This window comes from Pelmatolapia mariae, linkage group LG7, assembly GCF_036321145.2.
Source record: "Pelmatolapia mariae isolate MD_Pm_ZW linkage group LG7, Pm_UMD_F_2, whole genome shotgun sequence".
In the NCBI taxonomy this organism is placed as follows: Eukaryota; Metazoa; Chordata; class Actinopteri; order Cichliformes; family Cichlidae; genus Pelmatolapia; species Pelmatolapia mariae.
This window is the reverse complement of record NC_086233.1, coordinates 15115028-15136314: the sequence shown is the minus strand read 5'-3', so window position 1 is coordinate 15136314 and position 21287 is coordinate 15115028. Positions and strand designations below refer to the sequence as shown.

Below are 21287 nucleotides of genomic sequence, written 5' to 3'. Positions count from 1 at the left end.
AAGCCTAAACAAATCCAAACAGGTGCACTAGAATCTAAAGGTGCGTTTTAATTACATGACACTGGACGTTGCTGCAGGGCAGCGATTTAACTGGAAAAAACGACACAGGCGCTTGGCAACCTTGCTTTTATTTAGGAATATAACCAGAATGCAACCAGCTGGAAACCAGTGGAGTCGAGTCTCCTATTGTGAAGAGACGTGCCTAACATGCGTTGTGCTTATCAGCGTAGACCGACTCCATTTAGAAATTAATGGCAATTATTTACAAACATTCACCAATCTGTCTGACAGTGTTTGCAATCAGTCTGAGCTGGACTACAACTATTTGGATACAGGATGACTGCCAAGAGACAACCCAGGCAGTCGCCTTGTGATCAAAAGTCAGGGGTGCTGCATGACCAGTCTGTGGGCGATCAGGTGATCACCCTGACCACTTACAATTTGTGGCTAAATGCAAAGAAATTCAGTGCAATCACAGCAACCTGACCTAGTTGCAAGACAGTTGTTGTCCTATTTTTACTCTAGTGTGACATTAGCTAACTATTGTCTGATTGTCTTGGTTGAAAATATGAACTATCATATAGTGAGAAATCAGCTGACTTATCCAATTTTCTATTGAATTTCAATGTTATGTATATCACTTCTTATCTGCTGAGCTTTTGGACAAGTGTACGAGAAGCAGCTAGAACTGACCTACTGACTGAGCAGGCATGTGTTAAGTCTGAACTCCTCTCCATGAAGTCTGTGAGACAGTAGGGATTAGTCTGTGGATTTACTTCCCTTTCCAAGCCTAATGAAGAAAAGCAACAAAGACAGAGCAGAGAAAGAGAGTGGGAAACAGAAGGCTGTGCTGAGGCTGCAGAATTACTGAGTGGTTTAGTGACTGCTGCAATAATACTTATGCTGGTTAAGCTGCTCTGGGCTGGGGGAAAGCCTCTCTGCTGATCCTCTGACCTCCACAGCCCCCAGTAGCAAATGCATAACGCAGACGGGCTACTACCCAACCATCAATACCACTGCACCCAGCCTAAACACCTAACACTGCTGGTCAATGCACTTGGCTTAGAAGTGTAGGCTCACCATGCAGTGGTTCAGGGATCGTTTTCCAGCACTAATCAAACCATAGCAACAGCACTTTAATTGCTAACATGCACCACTGTAGAGCACACCGACCAGTTAGTCGGCAATAGCTAGTGCTAAACCTACTTAAATCAAGCCCCTCAAACAGATGGTATTTGTATCAGTGTGCCTGTGTGTATTACCTTAATCTGCTGTCGGCGCAACATTGCCAGTTCCCTCATGTCCCTGAAGGGCTGAAGCAGGTAGTGATAGAGCTGAGTTGTGGCTTCCAGCAGCTCTCCATACACTTCGTCCTCCTCCGGGTACACCTGCAGCAGTTCCACCATGCTGTCCATCGCTTTGTGTTTATCCAGCACCTAGAGACAAAATGTGCATTGAACAGTATAGTCAGACAAACAGTCCACACAGTGAAACATACTGCACTTGAGTAAAAGGTTGCTGATGCGAGAAATCTCTTTAATAAATTCCACAATAATAATCCAAAAGACTAAACATTTCAGGCTTTACAAAGTCCTAGTGGTTGCCAGTAAAGACCAAAATCTAGACCAAAAGTGCCACAAATAATAGTTTTATAGTTTTTACAGGCTTGTTAACCACTAATTACTGTACTCTGTAGCTTTTAGCTGGGTGTAAATATAGTTAAATCAATAGTTAGTCAATCAGCAACAGATTTAATGATTAAATAGTGACTTAATGTTCAAGTTTTTTTTTTTTTTTTTTTTTTAAAGTAAAATGCTCTAAGTTCACTGGTTTCAGTTAAGGTGAATATTTGCTGGTTTTCTGATAGTAAAGTGAGTCTTTGGGGCCTTTAGCTCTATTACAGATCACCCAAAATACCTGAGAAAGTATCGGGCAGATATATTAGTAATGACATTGTTAGTCATCCCTAATTTTCAGAAAGCATCACTCAAACCTGAGTACATGGTGTATTTGCATTTGTTAAAGCTCTTAAGCTGTTTATCAGGTGCATGTTAGTGGGTGAAAAGAGCACCAGGGCAGTGTATGAAAAATATCACCAGTGGGTCTTTTTTAAATGACTGGATATGTGACCTATAAAATCAGCATGTGTATTAAATGGAGCAGGAGAAACCTGGTTATTCACCTATCTGTTTACATAGTAGATTTCTGATATTCTGTGTGCACCCATGTGTTGACTTCTCACCATCACAACCACTATCTTATTCACCCACAGAGACAGATCGGAACCAAGGATAAGAAGTTAATTATTCACTGTGTCCTGGGAATGGGAAATTGATGCAAACATACATGGAAACACAGTACAGAAGCAAATCAGAGTTTGTAAAAATCTAACAAGCTTGAAAATCAAGATTGCGTGACCATCTTTATTCAACATAGACTGAACTCGCTTATGCAAGCCTTCATGTAATGTCTTCAAGTAGTCTTCAAGAAATAGTTCTCTAGGCTTCTTGAAGGACATCCAAATCTCTTCTTTGGACCTTGACTGCCTTTTGTTGTGTTCAGAGCTGTGCAGCCAGTCAGACACTTTCCAGATAGTACTGCATGGTTTGATCAAAATATGACACTTTTCAATACTGATAAAAACCTGCTGCCACTGATTTTCAGTTCTTAAGCATATTTCGCTTATCTCAGCCTTTCCTTCTCATTTACCTTAAGAAGGGCTTCTTGACAGTCACAACTGAGACCATTTCTGATATTCCGTTCACCAAGTTTCCAGCTAATAGCTCTTTGGGAATCATTGTTTTGGTGCAAAAAAGCGATTCTAAACCTGCCAATTTGTATTATCTTTGGCATTTTCCAAAGATTGAAATTAAGAACTGGGAACAAATTCTGTGTTTTTGTGACAGTGTGCTTGTAACAACGTGCTTAAATTTACAGTTTAAAATGGACTCTTTGCTAGGTTATCTGTTTGTCCAAGGAAAAACTTTGAAAGACCTTCAAAAAACCGGTAAAACTTTGCTCCAGAATACTTAACCTTCCTCTTGCATTAGGGTCGGCAGTGGCCTGTTTTTAGGTTTTAAATGCATAGAAGTGGATTTTAAATTTGTTTATTTCAGCAAGACTTTTTGACTTTGTCAGGAATCTCTATTTAAACAAAACAAAAAACTGAATTTCACTAAATTATAAAAAGCTCTGGTGAAAATGATGACCTTTGTGTTGTTGGGGTTGGTTTTGACCCAGTTATAATATAAGACTATAAAACTAAAAAGTTTTATGATTTCAGTTTTAGTGCTAAAACTGAAATCATAAACACACTCTGAGCTCTCCCACACTGTCAGAGAGAGAGTACACATCTTTTTGTAGCTTTTGTAGCTTTTTGTAGTTTGTAGCATACAAAAATAAGAAGATTTACAATAAGCCAAACTCTTGATCGTATCTTTGCTAAAGATGAGAGGACACAAAAAGCATAGCAATATAATTGACCATCTTTCTGAGGACAGATTATCAACCAGAGGACAAAGATACGTCTGATGAGGTCGTCACATGTGCTGAAGCTGCTCTCACTTCTGCTGAAACATACAAATCCAAAAGTGTTGACATATCTTTTTAGTCCAATAACTCCTGGCTTACATGGTAGGGTAATTGCTGCACATGTCATCAAAGTAACGCCTGTGATTACCAGGTTTGCTGTGACAAGAATAAGTGACATCAAGACACGTTTTGATCTGTTTATGCCATTGTCATTTTTTGAAGGAAAAAAAGTCCATGGCAACATTTGGAATGGCATTGATGAGAATACCTGGATGCCTATAATGGTGTTCTTCTTGCTGGTGTGTACAGATCCAGCAATGAGAACACTGATAGTCTTAGGGACACATCAACAGGTAGAACTATTTTCCAGACTACAATGTCACTTCAGACCTTCGGAATAATATCAAGAGTCCTCAGATTTTACAACAGCGATACTAGAGCAACATCTGACAAGCTTGCTCCCATTAGGAATGGATGCAGATCCTTCCACTGACTGATGTTCAACCCAGGGCTGAGGTGACAGTAGATGAACATTTTGCCCCTTCCCATGAAAAATGCACCTTCTGGCAATACATACCCAGTAAGTCAGGTAATTATGACATTTTGTGATGTGATGCAAAAACCAGCTATGCATAGAACTGTAGAAGACTGGAAGATTTGGAAAAGGAAAACCAGCGAGTGGCATCCCTGAGAAAACTCAAGGAAAACATCTAATCTTTGATACAATAACTGGACTGCAGGAGTCACAATGTGACAAATTCTTTACCATCTATGATACTGGACAAGAACTATCTGCCGCAGATAAAAACAGTACAGGTATAAAAGCTACTTTTGGCTGCTCCTTTATTCACCAGGGGTCACCACAGTAGGTAGCTCCCATGTTTGATTTGGCAGATGTTTATGCCAAATGCCCTTTCTGACAACCCCCAAGAGGTTTGTGTTTCCCTTTGAAACAAAAATGGTATAGGTATGATTACAACTAAGAGAGCCATTGAAAAGAAAAAAAAATCCCTCTATAACACGTAATGTGGGTCATAAATGACACTACTTCATCACTGTAGTCACTAAAATTGTGTTCTCAGTTAAGGGTTATTGATTTCTGGAGCTGCACAATTACACTGCAAGTTAGAAGAAAACAAAAACAAAACAAAAAAAAAACACTGTTGGTTTTAATTTGTTGACTTAAAATTGAAACATCCTCAGAAGCTTTTGCACAGCTGACATTCAGACTTCAAAACACATGGCGGGGGATCCTATTACTATGCGTGCTGGTTCACCGTCAGGGCATACTGGGACACTCGGTGGAACTGGGTCATTATTAACATTAGTAACTCCACCCATGTTTCCCTTCTGTCCGGAATATGTGATGTGAAAAAGGTCTACACGGTAGGGCTGGGCCATATCATACCGTTCACGGTAATACCGGTATAATGTTGGGCAACGATAGAAAAATGAAATATCGCGATAGAATATGGGTAAAACGCGCATGCGCAGTGCCTTTGTTTTCATACGCACACGGCGGAAAAAGCATGGCTGCGAAAGCAGATCGTTGAATGAAACGAATGAACCAGAATTGGTTTGTAAAAATGCAAAAACTTCAGTGGTGTGGAACTGGTTTAGCTTCCGTCCGTCAGATACACAACAAAGCACTATTTTTGGTAGAGCATGCTAGCGGGCCGTCGTTATTACCGTGTTTTTTGGAAAATACGGCACACTTAAAATCAATCTTTTGATTTTTCTGAAAATCGACAGTGCCCCTTATAATCCAATGGGCCTTATTTATAAATTCTGGTTGTGTTTACTGACCTCGAAACAATTTTATGTACACGGCGCTCGAAAATCTGTCAAATGTTTTAGTACGACTTTGCTAAGCTACGAACCCGGACTGCTTGATGGCTTGTCGGAGCATTACGGCTACCGTAGTCAGGAGCCTGGCGGAGTGATACGTACTGTGCTTCAACATAATATTACCGTATTGTGTGTGTATAACCTCTTTTTAAGTTTTGTGGATATTATGCATGGTTATGCTGAGGATATGTCGGCCAATTTCCACTGGAAATACCTTTTGGTTAAACTGTCTGCAAGGAATTTGCATTTGCACTGTTAAATTTTTATATAACTTTAATGCACATAAAAAACAGCTGCTTGTTTAAGTGAAAATACATTGTTGGTTTTTTTTTGCACTAATAAAGTTGTGGAGTTGTAAAGTATTTTGTCTAGTGTCAATTATATCGTCAGTTATATCGTTATCGCAAATTTTCAAATGTATATCGTGATAAATGTTTTTGGTCATATCGCCCTGCTCTACTACACGGTGGCTTATTCCATGACAACGTTAACCTTTGATTTTTTCTTTTACTAGAAAATATTGCCAAGATAATTCCGTTATCTGTAGAAAAGGGCTAATGTTGCGACACTGGAGTCACTTGCTGCACCAAATGTGGGTCTAATTCTGATTCATGATTACAGTCAGGTCCAAACAAAAGCCCTTTCAAAGCGCAAAGAAAAAAATCCTACCAATCATGTGTAAGTGCAGGCACACTAGTCTGCGTGGTCAGGAATGATGCCATAAAATACATTGTTTAAGTGCAGTACAAGACGAATAAATTGGCCTCTACTGTTGCTGATTCATACCATATGTCCAAGCGTCCACAGACACTTCATTGTTCCAGAGAAAATAACCATTAAAACAACTATTGTTCACAGGAAATACAATTCACCTCCCAGCTCTCAGAAGCCAGCAGCTTCAATTCACACAGCATAATACTTCTCCTTCACGTCTGCCTCAGATAATATTGAAATGTACCACCACACCAATCGTCATCCAACGTGGTGAATAAAGTGATCTCGCTCTGCAGAAACAGATAGATATGAATAGAGACTCCTATATTAACTGTGGGCTGAGTTTCCAAAGCCCTCCACAGTGGGTACTGGGGTAGACACTACACGATTCAGCTCCAACACTGCTCCTACTGTTTACTTTAGCTCTGGGTAGCCCTGGAAACCAGTGCCCAGCCGTACACCCCCTGCAGCCACTGATAGCCAGGAAAGCCCCTGAGCTAAATGAGCCGACTCTAATTCAGACTGGAGAATTTTAGAATAAGTCGCTGAAGCTGGACTTGCACATTTTTCTTTTACAATTCCTATTTTTATAATGCAACAATTTCACTTCCTGCAGTGATGTTATTTAAATGGTCTGATATATTTGTTGGGAACAGTTTAAGGCAAAGAGCTGCTGCTCTTGCCCTCCAAAGCCAATTGTATTACTTAATACAATTGGCTTTGTGCAAAGTCAATGTCTTAATTAGTTTTTGGGCAATTACCAATTAATCAACAAGTTAATGAACAGAAAAATACATGGGCTGCTATTTTAATAACTGATTTTTCATCATCACATTACAATCCTAACCATAAGTGACATTATATTGATGATGAACTGAATGTTGTCAGGTGTGTAGGTGTGTTAAGCTTTTCTTTTTCTTTTTCTTTTTTAAACTGGGACCAGTTAAACAGTATACTGTGCAAGCTGGTTGGCCTGCTGCTGGCCTGTTTGGTCACTGACAGAAAAAAAAGAAGCAGGTAAACTGACAGATCTTAAGATTACTTGAGCTAACAGCTGCAACCCCGTTGCTTTCTAGTAGACATGCCTGTAGCATGCAGGGATACGTCTAATGCTTATTTTATGGTACAGCACATGTGTCCTTAATTACCTATAGTGAGCCTACCAAGAGGTGTTGTCAACCTACACAATCATGCTCCTGTGCAGTCCTCCAAAAACCCAACAGCATGTAGCTCAGGTGTCCTTACTGAGAGATATCTATTTCACTTCAGCTCTTTGTGTGTTATAACTTTACTCTTCTCCACAGCTGACTGAAGGGTCAAAAACATCAAAAGCTGAAGCAGCCCACCGACTGATTGTACCACATACTTTGGGGACTGCTTCCATCTGGCAACAGACGCTCTCTGCAGGTAGACGGGCTGTTCGTAGCTTCCTACAGCCTGCCAACACACCACCAATGGAAAGCCATGTTCACCCCATAAAAAAGGGGGACAACATTTACCCTACTGCATTTAGTTTTAAGTTATTGTTACCATGTTTTTTTGCAGATACAGTTTTATAATATGAAATATAAATCTACTAATAAATTATGCTACATTCTTGTAGATTATGCTACCAGTATAACGTAATTACACATTTATAATGTAATTAAATGGGACTTTTTTGTGGGGAAATAAATGGACTGGTATTCGTATAACTACTACTCAAGCTGACCACTCAAATCACTCTCTACTACAAGTCTCACTCACCCTATCACACACATTGATACAACGCTATTATCTATGCCTCTAAGTGCTTTGTCTAACACACACACACACACGCACACACCCGCCCGCCCGCCACATGAACTACTGCTCCTGTGGGGAAAATAAATTATGCTGAAAACTGCACAAATGAACTGGACTATTTGTTTGAACATCAGTCTGATATTGCCTAGTGTGATGTTGAGCATTTAGAATCCCCATGCACCACATCCAAAAGGTCATCATTTAAGAACAATCCTATTAACTTTCATTAAAACTGTACTCAACTGCTGCGATCATAGTTTTTTGTTGTTTGACAAATTTAAAAGCTAACAATTATTATTTCACATTGTAAGACAAAATTACTGTAACCCCTGCTTGGTCCATTTTAGTGTGTACCCAGACATCAAGCACACAGCTGAAGGCACCATCCAGGATTTCAGGCATTGCTCTCTTTTAAGTGCCTCTTATTATTACTCTGACTAGTTTGCATATCATTTGCTTATGCCTCATTTGTGTTCTGCTCTTACTCTTGTTATTCTATACCAGTCTCACACTAAGAGTATATTGTGTGTGTGTTTGCTTGTCTGCTATGGATAAATATGCATGTTTTAAAGCCGTTTGCAAATGAATAAACATAAAACCTATGTTAAGCCTTGCTGTTAAACAGAAGGCCTTCCAATGTGAAATGAGTACATAATAATTACAGGGACATTCCTGGTAATATGCACTACAGTATAGCTGCAGTATACCAGCTCTGTCATCAGGACTTACTCTTGCTGCTGCTACATCTGCTCAGTCTTGCTGAAGCAGTTTCCCTTCTGCCTTTTAATTGAGATGTGAGGCAGGAAGAGAACGCCCTGACTGAGCAGAGACTGGATTTTAAAGCTCATTTGAAACTGAATGCTGTTCAGGAGTCGTCAATCAACAGACCTCAGGCCTAAATCTTTCAGGCAACTTGATTGGTTCTGGCTTTCTCGGCACAAAAGTTTCATGTAGTGATGGATGAAAATAGTAATGCCACCTGTAATCAACAGAGGTAATGTCAACTGGTTAAACACAACGTTTAAGATACATTTTTAATATCAATAATTTGTATATTGTAACTATTATTTTACTTATTTTTGAGGAGTTGCTCTGACAAACAATTGTCAGAACAGTACAGCTTCAGCTCTATGTGTTCCCATTTTAAGCTACAACAAGACAATACCAGCAGGCAAAACAGCAATTGCCTGCTGGTATTGGACATGAAAAGCAATCTAACTAAAAAGATGTGAGTGACACAAAATATAAAATACCCCTATACATAAATGTGAATGAAGTAAACTGCTCCGTTCAGTAACTGTACAGCAGACTAACAACACAGCTGTGCCTGAGGCAAACATGCAGACTCACCATAACAAACAAACTGTGGGCGTACACAAAACACGCAGAAGCCATGTTAACCTTCAACATGCAAAGGTCAAGAGGTCGCCCAGCAAGGAGACAGAGAAACTTGATTATTGTACACATTTAGGCCTGAATTTCAAACCACCCAGAGGAGTAGTTTAACTGTCAGAAACTCACAATGGTTGTACAGATTTAAACGTCACTGAGCGAACAATTACAAAATGCAAAGATGCTGCTTTTTCATATATATCACAACAATAATATATGTGATACATATATTTGCATTTATTCAAATGATAAGCATGTTGATTGCCCGATTCCTTCTTGACTGTTTTATCAGACTACCAATCGCTATATAGACATTGACAACTTGGGCTTACAGGACTACACACATGAAACAAGCAACTAATCTCTTTTTCATTGCTCTTTATTGTTTTGCTCTATTTATTTGTACAAATGAAAAACTTTACATTAGTACTTATGTCTTTGCCTCGCAATATATTATAATCTAAACCTGACTTATAAAACTCTACTATTTTCAATGTTATAATTAGAGTATCATCTATAAACAACAGTATAATTTCTATTGCACAATCTACTGATATTCTTGCTTTTATGGAAGAAATTGTCATATTTTCCTCATTTTGGTGACTACATATGGCTACATGGTTTTATTCTGTCAAATATAACAGTTTACAATTCAGGAAATACTACATTTTTAAGTATCTGAGAGGCCAGTGAAAATTTAAAGGCTTCATCTTTACTAGCTTTTGAGATAGTCATGTTCAAATTGAAAAAAAAAACAAACAAACAAAAAACATACTGGACGTAGGTCAATACACCTTTTTCCAAAAATAAACAAGTAAAACCTTTGAAATGATTTGATATATGGAGCTATAATTTCACAGCCTTATATATGTGCAAATTTTAAACCATAACATTTCCAGGCAAATCAGAGGTGGTTGAGCAGAAAATGTTCTGATCTGAGATAGAATGACTCTTATATGATACCTGTGGCTTAGATTTTATAGTAAACACTATAGTGTGATTTTTCAAGTTGCAGAACAACAAAAAGATGTTAAAATGTAACTATTAACTCGCAACATGTCAGGTCCCCTGGCGATAAGCTGGATTTCATATGGCATCAGGCCACAGATAAGGAAAAACTGGGAAAGTGTCAAAGTACAATTATTAACAGCAGTGATTTTCAGTCTGAAGCTTTTCCAGACAAACCAAACAATCAGGACAGGCTATTCAGTGTTTATGCCAAATCAGAAAAAAATGACATAAACTGGCATTTTAAAGGGCTCTATGTAATGCAGTCAAGTCATTTATTTACTATACAGGTCAAAAAGCCAAAATATTGTTTTATCTGATGAAAATTATCATTCTTGGTAAGGATTAAAAAGTAAAAATGTCTCTGTTTCTGTTGCTTGGATAGAGCAACATAATTAGTGGAGTTCCGAAGCACATTACTATAAAATTACCATATCTTTATAGTAAAAAACTGTAAACTTTACCTGAGGTAAAATGATATGCCCTCCTTTTCTTCCAATATCATCACGCAATTAAACCAACTACAGCCCTGAAAGTGTTGGAACCAGTTCAGCATACTTAAAGTCAAAGTTCATCATGACTGAACCTGGAAACTTGGGAACAAGTACGATCCAATAAAACAGAGTAAATATTACATCTGTTGTTGACACTATAGTGTTCCAACTTGAGGCTGCAGCTTATGATTTGAGCTAGATTACATTTTATTGTTATGCATTAGTAACTGAGGAGTTCTTCCACATGAGTGTGTTGGATAAAATAACAAATAACACTAATTACACATCAAAGGAAGACAGTCATCTTTGCTGCTACTAAGAGCTGCCCCATCTTTCACTTAGTTCCATTATCGATTAATCTAACAACTGTTTTCCCGACTAGATTTTAAACACCTGATGAGAGCTGTATGTAATGACTGCTGCTCTTTTAATAAAACAAGTTCAAACAAAACTCATCCCTGTATCCTCTGAAGCTGCGCCCTGTCACATATGAATCACTAAAGTAATTAAGTATTCCTTGCTCCTTGTTAACCAGCTGTTTACTGGTTTGGTGCATCAGTCAGTTAAAACATTCTGGAGGTTAACATTTTTTTCCTGAGGCTACTATTATGACCATAACTTACACCTTTATAGAGTATCTGGCACTTCACCTTGCTTTGCCACTCACGTCAAGCTACAGACATGAAATATAGTAACATAGCTGGGCTAAATATACACCTTCATCTGTCTAGGATTACACTGAAGCAATCTCGACAGCTGTGGTGACACATCATTCCTGTAACTCCACCTCTTTTTGTTCTCCTGTTTTTCTATGCAACTCCCTTCCAATGGTTCAGCCAACTGGAGTGTAATGTCTGGCCAGACCAGATCATATTACTGGCTTGTGAATGTGCAGCAACAGATGGTAGATCACAGGAGTGGAGGGGGACAAAGGAAGAGGAGGGAAGAGAACCAGCAGCCCATGACTTAAAATTATACCAAAATTGCCCCGTTTATCAAAGAACCCCCCCCCCCCCCCCCCCCCCCAAAAAAAAAACAAAAAAAACTGCCTTTCCATGTAATGTTAGGCTGCCATTAAGGGTGTACTTACCAGATCTCACATCATCAAGTACTAAAAAGCTTGATTCCCTGCTTTTATTTAAAAGCAAGACAGATTTCATGACACCTGAATAAGTTACTTCACCTCTTGCATGCGTCTTTTGGCCCTCTCCAGAGCATCTTCATAGCCTTTCTGCCTCAGCTCACTCAGACTCTCGTAGTACTCCTCGGTGTCGTCGCTCTCTGAGAAAAGCACCTGTGAGAGGATCTTCCAGCCGCAGGTGTCCAGGGCATGACCCAGGTACACCTGCAACTGATAGCACAGGGCGTCCGTCTCCCGCTGTGACATCCCGGGCGGACCGAAAAGGACAGTCCACACGCCGGACTGCTCCTCCGGGAAAGAGGGCAAACAAGGCTCTAGGTCCGAGTTGACGGCGCATAGTTGGAGGTGGGCTGCTCTCAGTTCCTGGAAGGAGAACAGTCCAGCCCAGCTGAAGTCTTCGCGGTTACTGGCCTCGATGTCACCTGGGTCTGCATCATCCGGAGACAGCATGACATCCACTGGCTCCAGGATCTCCATATCCGTTATCTTGGGTGTCACAACGTCCCATGACCCTAAAGTGTGACTTACGCACTCATATGACTTTGAACTACCGGCTTTTAAAGTCTTCCTGTCTGCGTTAGCATTTGTTGCGGGTTTCCCTTTGGGGACAGAGTGCGGTCTAACTTTACCCACTTGGCAGACTCCATCTTTCTTCGCCGTGAAGGGACTTTTTGTGTGTTTTTCAGCCACGCAGGCACCGGTGGGAGGAAGCCCAGCGTTTGGGCCACAGTCGACGTCCAGTAAAGTGCTCCGTCTCTGCACGGTTCTGTTGTGGCAGGTTATGGCGAACTTTCCCTCGACGTCGTTCCAGGCCACAATGAAAACAAATTTATGTCTCTCTTTTTCGTCGAAGACTTTGGGCCGGACGGACACCCATCCGGACTCCAAGTTATCCTCCATGATGAATGACATCTCATCCAGCCAGTAAAAAAAGACACTTAGATATGCGTTAGCCAGAGAAAAAAAATCTTCCCTGATGTCGAGGCTAAATGCTACTCGTAGCCACCGACAGCAGACCCCACATTTAAAAAAAAAACCATAAAGTAAGATTTGGCGGAGCTACAGCGAACAAACCGACGAGCTAGATTAAGAGATGACACAAAGGCTTTCTTGCTTTGTTAACCCGCTGTCTGTTGCGTGTGAGCGGCCGAAAGCGCAGCCAACGTCGTTGTCCCTCCTCCAAATGGTCGGATTTGGGATTCCGACATGAAGAAGTTCAAGCAGCCAAACGTACTCGGACACCGCGGTCTAATCGAAGGAGAGAGGTCGGCCTCATATTGCTGCAGCTAATGTCCGTTGCCATGACACCTGGCCGCTCACCTGCCCGATGCTCGCGCTGTCTGAATGTGCAGCTCTTTGTCCGCTCTCAGACAATGCCGTCGAGCGACGCACATCGGCTCTCGATGTCACGTGTGAGCTTCTGTTTACAAGCAGAAGGTGCGTGCGTGTTTGTCCGGGGAGGGATTTAACTGGTGAAACCCCCCTCCCTCCGGTGTTGCATTCCATCTCCACGATGAAAATGGTAAATATGATGCTCCTAGAAAATGTCGATACCGTACTGACATGCAAAACGATCTTTGAGCAAATTGTTAGTTAGTTGACTAATATTTCTTTATCTCTACAAAACAATCCCAATAATATGCATTTTAAAAGACGTTTAATGATGCATAAAATGTATAATATGCTAATGCTGGTTAACTATATCCGCTAGTCTCTCTTTATACCATGCGAGCGTGAAATATATCAATTTATCATTAAAAAGCAATGCAAAGCCTAACATTTTATCAGATGCATTAAGCGTGACATGTCTTTCTATCACAAACTTTTATTCTTTTCACAATTCTTTTTATTTTTTGGATATTTTTAAACACAGTCCAGTTGTACATACTACATCCTTAAACTGTTTTGTTCATTACATTAAAGAGTTTAACGTTTTTATTACGCGTACACTTTTTCCACATGAACCCTTGAAGGCAACATAACAGTCCGTTTCTTTTAACAGCTTAATAAACCAAACGGCACACAAATACAGAAAACTGTTCCACGCAAACTACTTTTTAATTCAGTAACTTTACGTGGTTAATTTTTAAAAAGTGTTCATTACGATTTGTACTCTTTTGTTTTTTTTATCTTTATTCCTCTGTCTCTTTTCCTTACTTGCATACGTGCACGAGGAGCATAAACATCTGCACGTGGGCAAATCCATGACGCAAATACGTACAGAACGTGTTTAGTGCCAGACTGCGTACGGTAAGCGAACTGGGTCAAAACAGGTTTATGCACCATTTATTCTCTAAGAAAGTTAATTTTCGTATGCAACTTTAAAATCAATCTAGCAACTAGAAAAAAACGTAGAGTGGAGCAAAGATTACCTTTATGCTGGTTTTAACGCTACTAGAAAAACCCCACAAAACTGTATGTAGAACCAAGTGGGTTAGTTTACCAAGGGCCTTTTCCAAAATCTTGCTGGTGCTTGACTTATATTTACAATCTTTTCTTCAACTTTTGATTTCCTCTGAGTGCAAACTTCAGTTCTGTTAGTCACTGCAGAGTATTTGTAGAAATATGCCAGCCTTTGTTGACAGTAAGCTTGAGATGGAAGATGTGCGAGGATTCAAAGTACAATGAGGCAAATCTCAAACGTGAATATGAATGTAAAATACAATCAACGGCAGAAATATTGGCATTGATTGTATTTTTTGTACGTTTCGTTGTTTTATTATTATTATTTTTATTATATTTGAGGGGGGAAAGTAATCTGAAAATAAATGCATTTCCTGCTTTTTAATTCTCTGCCTCTTCTGGTAAATCATGTGAAAACACATTGAAAAGACATTTCAATGTAGTTCACCAGGTGAAGGTCATGCATTATTGCCATTAAAATTTGGATCAGTTGAGTCAGTGTGCGGAAAGAATACTTCAGCCTAATAAACACAGGAAACCAGAACTCCCTTTGGATTTCCATGGTTTAAAAACAGATAAGCTCTACAGAGCTTCGTAGATTGTTCCCTTATATGGAAATAGGCACATTGATGTCTGAGTAATAATCTGTTAAATTGACTCGATGTTTCACATTTGGTCTCACCCACTAAGGCATGTTCTCTTTCCAATAAAATAGCACCTCTCATACACTGCCACAGTCCCTGTTTTGACCTCACTTTATTTACTGCTCATTAATTTCTATAGTTAAGGTGTAAACAAAAAGAAAAACTTGTAATATTCCACTTTGAGACCGGTTGCATCATTTATCCTCTTGGAAAAGTAAGATATAAATTATATATATTTTTTAAACAACAAATAAATAGCCCTGCACCAACTTTGCACTTTGTCCTTGTTTTGCTGGTTTGTACTGAAGTTATTAACTGTTAAACCAAACTGATAAAACTTCTTAATTTTACTTCAAACTCTGAATCCAAAAATTTATGTGCATGTCAAAAAGGGTGAAAAAGCACTTTAATTGCAACATAGCAACTTCAGACATTAAATTTGCACTATGGGAAGAAGGCAAACCAGCAGTTGGCAGTGTGATGCTTTGGGTAATGTTCTGCTGGGAAACCTTGGGTCCTGCCATCCATGTGGATGTTACTTGCAGACCATGTACACCCTTTTTATGGAAATTGTACTCCCTAATGGCTGTGGAATCTTTCAGCAGGATAATATGTCCTGCCACAAAGGGCACAAAAAACAAACAAACAAACACACACAAAAAACCCCCAAAGGTTTAGGAATGGATGAACAACAATTAATTTAAGGATTGATTGGGCCTCCGAATTCTTCAGACCTCAATACAGTTGAGCATCTGTGCGACAAAAACAAAAACCTATTTTAGGTGATAAGCAACACACCATTTCCTGAAGTTTGACTTTTATAGGTAAGGCTATGTCCATATGAATGCATTTTCGTTTGAAAACGCATTGTTTTCTCTCTGTTTTGGCCTCCCATCCACCCTGAGACGGCGTTTTCCCCTATCCGGGCTAGTGTGGACGTAGTCCAAATGACCCTTCCAAGGAACAAAACCACCAGTGCTGATTTCTTTGTTGCCGTTTGTCGTTTATTGCTGCCCACATCATTAAGACATTACTTGGGTGCATTCACAAACAACTGTACATTTGTAATACAGTAATTTCACTTTTTTTCTTTAAACAGTTGTGATGGTCATAATAACACTGTGATGGCTCAGTCTGGAAAGCCAATTTCAAAGGTTAAGCATATCATTCCAGTCTTTCACAGAGTAAAAATGGTCCTAAAAAAGAAAGAACTTCAGCATTTCGATCTTTTTTGGTACATAAACTTTGGGGAATGTGTGAGTATGCCTTCTCACGCCACCCCTTTGCTTCTCCTCGTCAAAGGCCTCAGACAGGAGCTCAGTGGCCTTGGCTGGCCTTGTCAAACAGAGCCTCCAGCTGCTCCTTGGAGGTAGCCTCCTTTTGCTGCATCAGGTCAGCGTGGCCTTTGGTGACTCCCCAGCTATCAGGTGTGGACATGGAGGGGCAGAAGGGGCGGCCAGAGGCGGGCTTCAGCTTCTCCCAGTAGTCACGGCGGGCCCTAAAAAGAGAAATGGCAAGCTGTCCCGAAAACAAAACAGTGGCTATAATCTTGAGGTGCTTTGAAAAAACTGAAATAACATCTACCTAGCTCTAACCCAAGGCTTGGTGTGCAATGACAGGCCACTACCCCAGCTGCCATGCTTCTCAGATCCAGCAGGAAGACAACCTCGCTCAGCTTCCAGCTCCTCAGCCAAGGCACGGATGTGATACGGTTCAAATCCGCAACAGCCTCCAATGTAGCGAATCCCAGCATTATATGCTTCCCGGGCATATTTATGCATGTCCATTCTGGTCAGGATCCTTGGCTCCAGACCTGTTGGAAGAGGAGTTTATTTTTTAGGATTTCTTCAATTTTTTTTTTTATGTGGATTGAGAATTTTTTATTTTTAATTATTTTTAATTTTTTTTAAAGTAGGTAATGACCAAACGGGAATTCCGGCAGGTCGATGAATCCCTGGCGGCCGCAGTCCGGAGTATGAAAGGCCAGTGGCTGGGACATGTAGTGAGCCTTCAGCCCAGCCTTCTCCACACCCTCCTTCATCAGTTTCACAGTCTTCACACAAGTCTCTGGGTCAAAGTGGCAGTTAATGCCAACGATATCAGCACCTACAGAGAAGATGTGCAGAACAGATCATAACTGAGGCAATAAATTGTTGAGATTGTGGAAAATTCTTGTGAGAAATGGTAGCAATCCATGTTGGTTTCAGCTCAATGCTGGATGTGTCGTATCAGTGCACATGGCTGATTGCCTCAGTATCTGTTCATACCACCACTGGATGGCAGCAAAAATCTGATCTACACAGTGGCTTTAACAGGAAATCTAATGACTGAACATTAACACAGACTAAGACTTCAAATGAATACAGACTGCGTGCATTGAGTTTAAGATGTCAGGTCCATACCACTAACATGCTAAAAATGCTTTCTTGGTGTATTTGGAGATTGTGACAAATGAAGTTTTGGACCACAAAAACAACATCAGAAGTCAAGATATTTTGAAACGTAGACACTTTGCAGACCTTGCAAGTCTTGATTTTTTTTTTTTTCCCCACATGACAAAACGAGATGTCCAAACACCCACATTTAGTTTTGCAGTGCTGTTGCGTAATAATATGCGTACTTGTATGACATACCCATGGTAGGCCTGATTGCATTGCTAGACTATATGCCATATGACATAGGACCTGAGCAGTTGCCAAACCAACTAAAATTAGTCTTCTGGAAATGTGTAGATCAGCTAAATGTGAGCAAAAGATTGCCAGCATCTGATGTAGGAAACAAGAAAGACTGGCGCAAAGCTTCCACATGTGCCAATGGGAAAATTATACTGAATCCCACATGTCAGCTGAAGATAGCAGGTCCAAAAACAAGCTTGAGCATAATGTAGCACTAAAACAGGGTGAACAGTTTCCCAGGAGGGTAAACAAGTGCAATGGATAATATTAATTACAGACCCACTGTGTCCCTCCAGTGTGGAGCATGCACTACACCCTGACTGGTCCATCTACACAGAACAAGACCAGTTCATTTTAAACTGCTTGACCTGAATTTACCATAGTGTGACAAAAAAGCAGCTGTGAAGAGAGTCCATTATGAGGTGCACTTAGCTCTGAATACGACATTGAGGCCCCATTAAGATACTGAATACACTGTATGTTGTCCACGTGGTTCACCGTACCAGGAGGTGTGTGGACCACAAATGTGGGTTCTTACCAGGCAGGGAGAGGGGAATGAAAGATGCTATAGAGTTTCATTACAGGAAACAACTTTAAGCACACAGGCTTTCTTTACAGAAGACGCATCGTAATACTCTAGACCGAGTTACCAGGAGAAGTCTGGAGTACGAACAAACCAGCCTTAAGTTTATAAGAGACATTTCAACATAGTTCATAGTTATTCATAGGCAGAACTGTGTGCAGCTGTTTGAGCTATGAAGTCGCGATAATGAATTTGAAGTCTGCTTTTATCAGACCTGATCCAAGAGCTTCAATGACATGCAACAGGGTTTGCATCATTTAGACAAGAAGACATTCTGCAATTGTGACCACTGATGTATGCATCTATTGCTCTGCAGTTACACTACCAAAACATTAGTTGTCAGGTAGTTTCTCTAAACTCTGCTGAGTTTCTTCATATACATCAAACAATGGCGCCAAAATTAAATAATATTGTTGATTAAACATTTTTTTAAAGTAAACTTTTCTTAAATTCCTGTTACTCAACGTGCGGGAAATTGTCATACCAGCTTTAACAAGTCTGACTGCACAGTCTCCGGGGCTGACGGCGTTCAGGTCCCCTTCAGGTCCAATGCACAGAGTCGCAGCGACTGGCTTACCGGAAGACTTCAAAACCTGGACTGCCCACTCAGCCTCTTCCACGTGCTCAAAGTACTGCAAGGAAGCACAAAACGTAAAGACTGCTGCATTACTAAAACAGTTTAAAGCTGCTGTGGAAGCTCTTTAGTACCCCTCAGCGCTACAGAAATCTGCAGCTTTTCTTGGTCAATCTTTTTGGTTTTCTGGTCAAGCAAATTTAAAAAAGAAAGAAAGAAAGAAAGAAAGAAAGAAAGAAAGAAAGAAAGAAAGAAAGAAAGAAAGAAAGAAAGAAAGAAAGAAAGAAAGAAAGAAAGAAAGAAAGAAAGAAAGAAAGAAAGAAAGAAAGAAAGAAAGAAAGAAAGAAAGAAAGAAAGAAAGAAAGGAAAAGGGGGAGCAAAACAGTCAACAGCTGGTCAACAACAACTTAATATCTCACTGTTGACCGGCTCAGTACTGCTCAGGTCCAAAAAAATGCTACACTATAGCCAAGTATCCCTGAAATGTCAGAATGAGATTATTGTGCACCCGAATTCAATATACCGGTCCATAAAGGCATGCAGTCACTTATCTCAGTTACTTGTGCTATTTAAGCAAACAGAAGGGCCGTGTCTGCAACCAAGGGAGGTGACTTTGCTACTCACAGGGACTACTTTCTTTCCCAAGTCTAAGTGGAAAAAATATATGAAGTGGTCATCAGTAAACCTGGGCTCCAGCATTTAGACACTGAAATGTGAGCAGTTATACAATGACATGGTGTAACACCCCCTCCAGACTTCTTGAGAGTTGTTAAGCACCTTACGAGAGGGGAATTACATGAATATATAGACATAAAATATATAAATGCATGAATAAATGAATTTCTAATTTCAAAGATGCCCAAGCTGAAAATGTTTCCTTATTAAAAAAGTCATTCAGAGACAGGAGAAGAAGAGATGATAGTCTAACCTGCTGCAATGGTTTTGTTAACTTTGCTTTACTCCCAAATCTGCACCGAGACAGTTCTAGTTCAGGGTCATCTCTTTAAATGTTGACCTAAGTGATCTCTTATCAAAAGTTGCTTTAAGTTTCCAGAAGGAAATGTCTAAGTTTATGGCATACCTCTGCAATCAAGAAGTCGACATTTTTCTGGACAAAGACATCGATCTGTTTCATGAAGATGGCCTTGACCTCCGCCTCGGTCTTGCCACTGAGGTATGCCGGGGTCTGAGAGACTCCACCTGCCACCAGAGCATCACCCTCATTGGCCACCTCTCTGGCCAGGTCACAAGCTGCTTCGTTTATTTGGCGTCCCTGTGGATGAAAGGAATTTTTTTTTTTAAACCACTTATAAATCAGTTCAACTTTCATGTTTTGAGTCCGTTTAAACCCCTCTGCATGCCCGATGAGAGCTCAGAGCAGCTGCACATGAAAACAAACTCACGGTGAAGCTCAGAGTTTGGCCCCTGTTCTCCAGTTTGTCATCGCTTGCATAGAAAGTGAACGTCTGCATGACATTGGAACCAGCTCTCAGGAACTCCCTGTGCAGCTGCCGCACTGCAACCACAACACCCCCCATTCAGCACCCACAAAACTGGAACTTCAACATTTAAGCTTTAAACGGAGACCAAGCAGAGTCCTACCCGCTTCGGGGTGCTCGGCAGCAGCTTCAGGTGTCCACGGCCCCGCTTTTACATAACCTCTCTTCTCGAGGGCGAAGACAAAGCCTCCGTCCCCAATAACGACCTCTCCTGCATCCAGGCGCTCCAAAATGTTCTGCCGTGAAGTTAACACGCAAATCAAAACAACACACAGAGAGCTGCACAACACCCATTTCCTTGCATGAAGCGCGCACAAGCTGCTTCAAGTTCAGAGCGCCCTTTACATTTTTTAATCATGCAACATGACGAGAAACGTAATAAACAAAAACAAAAATCAACTTGTGCAGCGCAATCATCATCCAAGACTGATCGGAGTGCCCTCCTACCTTCTTTTCTCCCGCTGGTGCCATGATTACTGCAGCAGTGACCGCCTCACACTTCTCAGCAGCAGAGTCTTGTGTTTGGAAAAGGCTCGCTTACGGCATCCACGCTGCATTTATAATCCAAGATGGGTGTGTCGCTCCTGATGTCACCCGAATACCACCTCCCTCTTCCACTTCTGATATTGTTGTTGTTGGTGACGGCGCAGAATCCGTAAAATCTCGGCTCTGTGCAGAGGCGTTGTTTGATCACTTTTGAGGAATAAAAGTCTAAATCTAACCTTTATAGGCAGTTTGAAACCATTACCTATGAAAAAAAAGTTTTCTAAAATGATTTTTCGCAGTGAGTGTTTGTGTAAGGACAGGTCGGGTAAGTGAACACACAGGGTCAGGCAGCACTGCCTAATTTTTGTGTTTGTAGGTCAGTTATGCTTAAGAAAGAGCTGAATGAATTGTGTGTGTATGCTCATTGATGATGTTATGTCAATGGCAACTGGGAAAACAATGATGTGGTCACAAGGGAGCCACTAAGGGGGGCCAGGGGTGGCACTGCCC

General features: G+C 40.5%; 2 protein-coding genes across 2 annotated transcripts in view; both read right to left on the bottom strand.

Moving 5' to 3' along the window:
* The window catches only part of jmy (junction mediating and regulatory protein, p53 cofactor), a 30480-nt gene extending 17133 nt beyond the window's left edge, over positions 1–13347 (bottom strand). The window contains exons 1-2 of the mRNA XM_063478062.1: positions 11956–13347; positions 1263–1436 (exon numbers count right to left, since the gene is read on the bottom strand). Coding sequence (XP_063334132.1) covers positions 1263–1436; positions 11956–12825 — 1044 coding nt within the window. The 5' untranslated portion in view covers positions 12826–13347. The remainder of the gene's footprint in view (positions 1–1262; positions 1437–11955) is intronic.
* A 2592-nt stretch (positions 13348–15939) lies between these two features.
* bhmt (betaine-homocysteine methyltransferase) lies at positions 15940–20861 on the bottom strand. Its single transcript, XM_063478063.1, has 8 exons — positions 20739–20861; positions 20395–20527; positions 20196–20308; positions 19874–20065; positions 18703–18850; positions 16884–17066; positions 16545–16773; positions 15940–16458 (listed from the first exon to the last, which is right to left on the bottom strand). The coding sequence occupies exons 1-8, from the start codon at positions 20760–20762 to the stop codon at positions 16278–16280; spliced, it is 1203 nt and encodes a 400-aa protein (XP_063334133.1). The 5' UTR covers positions 20763–20861; the 3' UTR covers positions 15940–16277.
* Between the last annotated feature and the right edge of the window lie 426 nt (positions 20862–21287).